Source organism: Antedon bifida, chromosome 2 (assembly GCF_963402885.1).
Source record: "Antedon bifida chromosome 2, ecAntBifi1.1, whole genome shotgun sequence".
NCBI lineage: Eukaryota > Metazoa > Echinodermata > Crinoidea > Comatulida > Antedonidae > Antedon > Antedon bifida.
This window is the reverse complement of record NC_136227.1, coordinates 35,650,522-35,659,500: the sequence shown is the minus strand read 5'-3', so window position 1 is coordinate 35,659,500 and position 8,979 is coordinate 35,650,522. Positions and strand designations below refer to the sequence as shown.

At 31.5% G+C, this 8,979-nt stretch overlaps 1 protein-coding gene across 3 annotated transcripts; it reads left to right on the top strand.

Annotated features, from left to right (window-relative positions):
* Positions 1–190: 190 nt before the first annotated feature.
* LOC144834882 (uncharacterized) lies at positions 191–8,349 on the top strand. 3 transcript variants are annotated; one of them, XM_078689860.1, is made up of 14 exons: positions 191–330; positions 817–1,060; positions 1,621–1,754; positions 2,066–2,185; positions 2,366–2,541; positions 3,100–3,285; positions 3,690–3,771; positions 4,417–4,698; positions 5,245–5,338; positions 5,831–5,917; positions 6,276–6,353; positions 6,568–6,733; positions 7,073–7,206; positions 7,290–8,349. In XM_078689860.1, the coding sequence occupies exons 2-14, from the start codon at positions 887–889 to the stop codon at positions 7,722–7,724; spliced, it is 2,148 nt and encodes a 715-aa protein (XP_078545986.1). In that variant the 5' UTR covers positions 191–330; positions 817–886; the 3' UTR covers positions 7,725–8,349. The 3 variants fall into 3 exon arrangements, with proteins under 3 accessions (XP_078545986.1, XP_078545984.1, XP_078545985.1); XM_078689858.1 differs by having other exon boundaries at positions 206–326; XM_078689859.1 differs by having other exon boundaries at positions 206–335.
* The last annotated feature ends 630 nt before the right edge of the window (positions 8,350–8,979 follow it).

Genomic DNA, 8,979 nt, shown 5'->3' with positions numbered 1-8,979 from the left:
AAATCCATTTCAATTAGTTAACAATATGGATTAACATTAAATAAATTTTAAAAAACAATACAAATAAATTATTTTCAATTTTAAATCTATTCTTCTCATTGTTTTAAAATAAAATCATTTCGAAATTATAATTCCACACAAAATCAGTTTAGGAAGACATTAAAAAATTCAAGACATTAACAGAAATAGTACACCATTGGTAAACAACTCCATGGACACGACCAACACCGCGAGTCGACGACCGATCGATTTTGCAATATAAATCCATATTAAATTACATATTTGATTATAATGGCGGTAATATAAATGTCCATTACTATTATGAAGTAGGTCAGGTATTTCATGTTACCTTTTGATACATAAATGATGAGTATTTTACCAGCAAACTACATAACTAGGCCCCTCTAGGCCTAGCTAGCTAGCTAGACGGGCACGTAGGCCTAGGCCTATTATTAAAGACTACGACGATGAGCGGGCGTTTTGTTCCTAGGATTTTTTGCGGCCCTCGATCATAAGATAAAATGGGCCTAGGCCTAGGCAAACCTAACCACACACATTATCCCTAATATATAAATACCCCCATTTATAATATTAATCTGACTTTTGTCTAGCCTAGTTTAGGCCTAGCCTATGTCCAGTAAATGAAATACGATTATTTTAATAAATAATAGTAGGCCTAACTAGGCCTAGGCTATTTTCATTTTTTTAATGTATTTTACTATATTAATATATCATATTTTTCCTATCCCTACACTTAATTAATTAATTTGTTATATAAAATATTGTTTGATTGATTCATGTCTTTTATAATAATAGAGGGGAACAGTTTTTTAAAATCACCATTCTTCCTCAAATCTATAACTGGGTAAACTGAAGAAAAGACAAAATGGCAGATAAACAGATTAAAGTGGAAATCAACAACAGTGAGATGATAGAAAGGCTTCCACTGGAACATCCACTGCCAAAGGAGATTCAAGACATGACCAAGGATGACACAGTCTGTAAATACTGTGGCATTAGTTATTTCATACATCATGAGGTCAAAGAATTGCAAGATAAGGTAGCACTATCATTATATTTTAAATTTGTCTACACTATATTTTTATGTTTGTAAACTTTTAATCATATGTTGTCACGAATTTGATTTTATCATTGTACATAGTCTATTTTTGTAATTCTTTATTTTATTTTGCTTGTATTGTTTGTCTGGAGTTTGGGACTTTGGCAGTAGTTGTCTGTGACAACTCCCTTTTTATGTTTCATTGAAAGAAATAAATAAAAAAACAATGTCAAGTGAAAATTTGTCCATTTCGCTGTTCTCTTGGTGACCTAGTGAAGAATTCACACCAGGCTCTAGGCTTCTTTTGCCATGCTCTTGAAAGCTACAGTAAGCACTTGTTTCTGAGTTTCTATTGCTGCCCATATATCAGTGTACATTAAATAATCAGTCTAAGAAACACACTGCTCTTTCAGCACTTTTCTTTACATATAAATGTCAACAATTTTAAGATTTAAATCTTACAATTGTTTTCATTAATTAATTTAAATAAAATATGATTATGAATATTTATTACTAATAGTAAAAAATGTCATTATTTATTTTGCATTGCGACATTTTAGGTAAAATCATTGGAACAGGACTTGATAGATTACCAAGCAACTATTGCCAGAGAGCAAACTTTAAAAGATGAAATTAAAAGCATCAAAGAAAAACTTACACAAAGTCAACAATTGGTTATAAGCAAAGATGATATGTGAGTTTCTATGTTTGTAAAATTGTTTAAATAAACCCTTAAGCTCTATCTACACTATCAAACTTTATGTGAGAAAAAAATGTGATGTGCCGATCTATGGACATGATGTCATTTCACTACCATATTTGGGCACATCACTACACTCTTTGCTTGTCTAGCTGGTCATAACAAAAAATCCGCCCCTCCAAAGTTATTTTAATTTCTTGGGTATAAACTAACTAAAATGTAATGTTTTGTTTAAAGTAGGTGCACTTAGTACCATAGTTAGTATGGTACTTATTGTTTAAATAAACTGTATTGTTGTTTTTTAGGATTCTTAAACAGAAAAGTGGTTTAAGTAAACAAACCAAAGAGATACAGAACTTAAATGAAACCAAGTCTCAACTACAAGATCAGTTGCATAAAGAATTTATTCAAAATTCTATGTTAAGGTAAAGAGTCTTTTTTTTCATCAATAAAACTATTGTTAATTTCTATAACAAAATACAGTTTTAGGATAGCCTTCTTATACCAGTAGATTGGGTCGGTCTTAGTATGTCTACATTATCTTGTATGTACAGTAAAATATATAAGTACTTTTTAACATAACTAAATTTTGTTCTTGTATACAGAAAACAAAATAGCAATGTTATGAGCAGGCTTCCAGATTTGATGGCTGTAGTTAAGAAACAGAGGTCAGAGTTGACAAATATTCACACATTTGTCAATCAAAGGTCAAAGCTGGTTAAGGAAACCATGGCAACACTGAATGCTAACATAGTTAGAGTGTGTGAAAGAGAGCTGTCAGGTTTGTTTTCATTGTTTTTAAGTTTCTATAGATACATAATTAAAGTTTCTATAGATACATTATTGAAGTTTCTATAGACACATAATTGAATCATTTGTACATTAAACTCCCACATTTTTTTATTCTCATGGCCTACATACTGTAACATTTATATAGCGCCCATAATCAGTGGCCATTCACTTACTGTCATAATATTGGTCTTAAATCTTTTTTAAACTGATTATAGTCATTCAAATTATTCCAGATTCTTGCTCCAGCAGCATAAAACGAGCGTTCTGCAAATGCCTTTTGTTTAGTTTGTGGGATTGTTAGCTTAACATCACTAGAACATGACAACTCATACATAAGACTTTGTTTATGTAGAGCATCTTGTGAAAAGGATTGCCACTTTTAAGAAGGATAGTGAATGAATTTGGTTATGGTTATCCTTGGCAATTTGCCTAAATATATAAAAACAAAACATAGAATTTATAACATAAAGAAACAACAAAGCAGGCAGCACTTTACCACATTCGTTAAAAAAACAAACTTTTCTCATATTTGCTTTATGTTTAACAGAAAAGCAGTCTTCAGAAAAGAGGTTATCATCCCTTGAGGAAGAAATAAAGGACATGAGAAAAGAGAACAGCAGTTTGAAGTTATTGTTGAAGGATAATGAAGCAAATGGTTCCCGACTGGAAGACATGGAAGTAGAACTTGTCAACAGCAAAGACCATTGTCAACATCTACACGCAGAAGTTAACAGTATGTTGTCTTAACATTTTATCTGTTTGTGAATAATCCCAAATAATACTTGCACAGCATTTTTAATGATGATAATTGGATTGTGAAAAGTGCATGGTTTGGGTTATATTAATTTGATAGTATGTAATACCATCGGGGCATCCAACCTGGGATATTTTGAAAATGTTGAAAATAGTAATTCATAACATAGACATTAGGTTAAGTGCAGCATTGCTTTATCATCTTCAATAATAATACTCGTTCCTATATAGTGCTTATTGCACAAAGCTGCTAAGCGTTTCACACTATTACCTCAGTCATTTTAATGCTGCAAAATTAATGTTACCTCTGTAACGCAAAATACTTAGTGCAATTGTTTTATATTAAGGTGGCTTTATTATACTGAAGTCCTTTTTTTTATGTAGAACTGCGTAATGATGTTGATAGTGCTGCAAGCAGGTGTAGAACAACAGAATCAGAGGCTGCACAAATCAAGGAACAGCTACGGTAAGTTGCCGGCCTAGAGCTTTGTGGACAGCGGAGTAATGGCTATGAGTGCTAACTGGCTAAACCCAGGGCCCCTTAAGAATGCTAAACCAGAGGCCTTTGTCCCCTGCCTTACGCGCTGGCTATGTAGTAAGTTTAATGTTTGCCATTGAGCATTCACTCAATATATTTTTTCCTGAGCTCTGTGTTGTTGCGCATCACAATAAAGTAGATTGAAATTAATATATGATTAAGAATGCACTTGAACCAATATTTTCTACAGATATTCAGCTTTAAAGTAAAAATAAGAATAAATGACAGAGATTTACACAGATCATTTAACATGTTGAGAGCAAAAAAAAATTTATGATGGAAAAATCAGTTATTGATCCCAGTAATAATAAATTGTATTATAACACATTCAAGTAGATTCTTGTCATTTGAATGGAGGATTGTGGGTCACATGCTATTCAATAAATATTCTATTGAACTCTGAATTACGTCATCGGGAGTACAATGTTGTTATATGCGATGAAATAAATAATTTCATTTGGGGAAAGACAAAAATGTGTTTGCATCATAAAAAACCTTCATCTTTCACCTCATGAAATTATTTGTCCCATTGCATTCATAAACATTCATTATGTGTATGTTATGCAATTATAGAAGAAAGGCACAAGAAGTAGACGACCTCAGAGAACAACAGAGAAAAAAGGATCTAGTATCTGAGCAGATGTTTAGTAAATACCAACTAGAATTGAAACAGAAGTCTGAGGAGCTTAGACTAGCCAGTATAGAGGTGAAGAAATCAAAGCAGAAAATGGTGGATCAACATCGAATTGAAGAGGAAATTCAACGACGGGCTGAGGCAACAAAAAATGAATCTGAAGGGATAAGGGTAACGTTACGAAAGACGAAGGAGGAGTGTAAAGCTCTCAAAGAAGAAAGGTAACTGGATTCCAATGTCTTATCAGTGCTTATCAATATAATAGATACTAAAATAGTGTTTTTGAATAGTATACTTAACCCAATGCTTTATACTTTCTGAGAATGAAAATAATTTCATTTCATTTATTTCGTCTCATATACTTATAACAAAAAAATAACAAACAATAGAGAGAGACAGGATTCCCAAAAGCGAACTAAATCAAACTATCAAGTGGGTCTCCAAAGCAAAACATAATCATCCAAAAAAAAAATACAAAATTACAACATTAAAAACAACGTGACGATTAAAAAGTACAAAATATCAATACAAAAGTTACCCTAGACATTATTATTATTATTATTATTATTATTATTATTATTATTATTATTATTACTGTTATTATTATCACAGATATCAAATGAAGTTTTAATTTATCGCGGATTAATGGCCGATAGTTGTAAAAGAATAAAAGGAAATATTTTGCTTAAAATGACATTTTAATTTATGCAATGTCAATTTGTCAAATTAGTTTACTTTCTAAAAACTGAAATTTTTTTTTGTCATAGAGAGTTGATGATAAATTCACATCAGAACAGAATCGAACAATTGAGAGAAAGTTTTAAGCAGAAACTCAGAGAAGCTGACAAATGGCCAGAAAGGGTAAATTAAGTTTGTATTTTGGTGTTTCTGTTTACATAGCAGGGACAAAATACAAATTCTGTATTCTGCTTTTACAATTGAAAATCGATCACCAAAGAGAAGTTTAAAGTCATTGTTTTGTTATATGTCTGAATCTGAAGTAACCACCTGCCTGTAACATAAATGATTGCAATTTTAAATATTCTGATGATTTTCTGTTAATGTCAATTTCCTGTAGTTTTGCTAAAAAACTTCAAATTGCCCAAAATCTAACATTAAAAAAGTACGAGTGTGCTAAAAAAAATTGAAAAAAGGTGTTTAAAGAACTTGGAAGAAAGGCTAAGACAGGTTTTTCAAATGGTATAGTTTTTTTTTAATGCTATTGGTGTGTCATGCTATCATAATCTTATTGCAAAGAAAAAACTTTTTTTCGGTCTGTAACAAACCTCTTTCTTTCAAATACAAAACATTATAAGTAGTAACTCATGTTTCAAATTGTTATTTAATCGTTAGATGTCTGAGGAGTCTAGAAAAGAGAAAGAACGGCATGTTAACGAATTAAAGAACTTGGAAGAAAAGCTAAGACAAGCTTTTCAAATGGTATAGTTTTTTTTAATGATTGTTGTGTCATGCTTGCAGCTATCATATCTATGACCGAAAGTAGATAGATATTAATTTGTAGTACAATATATACAGGTAAACAACAAAATACCAAATGGCACTCATTAGCCTGTCCCAAAATTATTAAATTGTCCCTCCTTTTGAAAATTAGGAAGTAATTCAGGACCATTGGAATAGTTAGACTTATTAATCTTTTAACTATTAAGTACAGTACATGCTTTGATTTAAGAACATGCTTTAATTTAAGTCATGCTTTGATTTAAGAACATGCTTTAGTTTTCCTTTTAAATTTCAATCGTTTAGTAATAGTCTTCTTTTAATACATGTCATATTTTAGGAAATCGATATTGAGAAAAACAGATGTGAAGAGCTTATACAAAAATACAAAGATGAAGTTAAAGACAATGATGAGAAGGTTGGTATAATGAAAATAAATCTTGGAGAACCATAGATGTACTCTAACTACTAGATCAGCAACTATATATCATCAACTGTAGACATTGGAGTCAGCCCTCTAGCCAATCTATAGAAGCTCATTGGGGAGAGCACAATTACAAACACATCAGATTACTTGCCCGTCAGACTTCATTATAACTAAAGAATTTGTTTCATTTCAATATTTTTAACAGTTAAAAAACGAGTTGAAGAGCATCTGTGGTAAACACAAACTGGAAGTGAACCATTTACGACGACAAGCAGATGAAGCCAAGAATTCTGTCAATGAAATTGAAACTGATTTTAAGGATGAGATATCAAGTCTTAAGAATATCATCAACAATTTACAAGACAGGCTTGGTAAGTTTGTACAAGGATCATTATTTGTCACACAGAAAAAACAATCAATGAATATGTATGGACATGATGATGTCATATCACTACCATATTTGGTCATATCACTACCATATTTGGTCATATCACTACCATTTTGGGCATATCGCTACCATATTTGGTCATATCACTACCATATTTGGGTATATCACACTAGTTTATATATATTATATTATATTATTATATTATTATATATTGTTTATTTATATATATCACACAACTTTATGCCAACTGGCTCAGTGCACCTCCACTGTTATTTTATTCTATACTCAAAATAACATAGCTTTCTCATTTTTCCAATAACAGCTCATGTTGATAGAGATAGTGATGGGTCACTTGCCCAACTACGTGCAGAATTGAGAGAAGCAGAAGATGATTTAAATTCTATGAAAGAAGAAAACCAAAAATTAGAGGGAAAAATAAAAGATTCTAAAGAGGAGGTAACTACAACAAATATATAATTAAAAACTTTGATATAAAGACACATTTGAGGACTAATAATATTTCTCATGTTTTATTTTAGATTCTTTTTCTCCAAGATACAGTCAGAAAAGAATGTGAAGAGAGATTTGATTTAACTGAGGCCTTAAGCCAGGCAAGAGAACAGCTACTGTCTTATCAGGGTCATTCGGCATCACGTAGCCCTGGATCGCGGTCTAGTTTAAGTCGGCCTAGCTCCAGTTCTAGGCCTAGCTCCAGTTCTAGGCCTAGCTCCAGGCCTTATTCATCAAGCGTTAACCAAAGCAAAGACATGGGAATTTCTGAGAGAAATTCTGCAAATGGTGCTTTAACATTGGGTGCTCAGTTTTCTCCCGGTTTATCTTCCGCTACAGTTTCAACTTCCAGTGTAAATATAGATTTTAATAGTCCAAATAGAAAGAAAATGAATGGTAGTTCAAAAGGGGGCAGCATGAGGGATAGCAGACAAAGGATAGCAGCTGCAATTGGCCGTAAATGAGGTTGCAAATGTAACTAACATGGTGCAATATGAAGGAGTTAATCAATGAAAATCAGCTATCGGTTGCAAGTTGGTTGAAAATGTACATGATATAAAATGAGATTCAAGATATTTAACATGCAAGTACCCTACACACTTAATGTCAAAATGTATTTTGTGTACATCCATACAAACAACACAAGAAAGTGGGTTTTTAATTATTTTTGTTCCTTTAAAGCAAAACAGGGCAATGCACAACTTGTATATCAAGTGGTGTAATGTATAATATTCAGTTGGCCTGACATTTTGTTTTATGGCACATTTTAGCCGATATGGTATTGTAAATATCTCTCTAGCTTTAGTTCAATAACATCATCCATCCAGCAAATGCATTCTTCCATTACTCGTTGCCTTCCATTAGACGATTTGTCACAATGATCCATTTAAGCTAATTTTACCAAATAATGATACACTTAAATACCTATCATGTACATCATACAGTATGCCAACATCTGAAGTTGGGAAAATATGATAAGAGGTGGCTGAGCTCAGGAATCATTAGCAGGTCTATTAGTCACAGTATCATAATTTGAAAATGTGAGATAAATATAATTTATTCAAAATAATAAAACAGATGTGAAGAATGTGTTATTGTGTACTGCATTTGTTTACTATTACCATAAGTGCTCTTCCTAATGACATGTTGAAAGGTTTCTTATATAAAAACACCTGACGTGTTATTGCTCAAATCTTAATAGCATACGATATTGCCGCTTCACTAAAACTTAATGATAAAATGTAAGTACTGTACCAAATCTGCATCAGGCACTATTTTAATTTTTTTCGAAATATAAAAAAAAAAAATATGGTTATGGCTATCTATAATATGTAATACTCCATCCAAAACCATCTGTACATTAAACAAATATTTTCTACATTCAGTAGTGTTTTTATTTTAAGCTGTATACTATAAAAATTCCTTATATAATTTTATTTAAATTGAGATTTTTCTTTTTGTGTTTAAATAGTATTACAGTACCAAGAAGAATATTATTGTATAAAATTAGATGTTGAAAATTGTATACCTGCACCAGTACAGGATTCATAATGCTACTTAGAGTGTATTTATTGTAATATATATGCACTACCATCATATGTAAAGGTAGATTAATAATATTAAAACGATGAAATATAGAAAATAATACAACAACATAGATATGCACAAAGCAGCACAATATGCACTCAGTCTCTACATTATTAATGCTGACCTAGATTT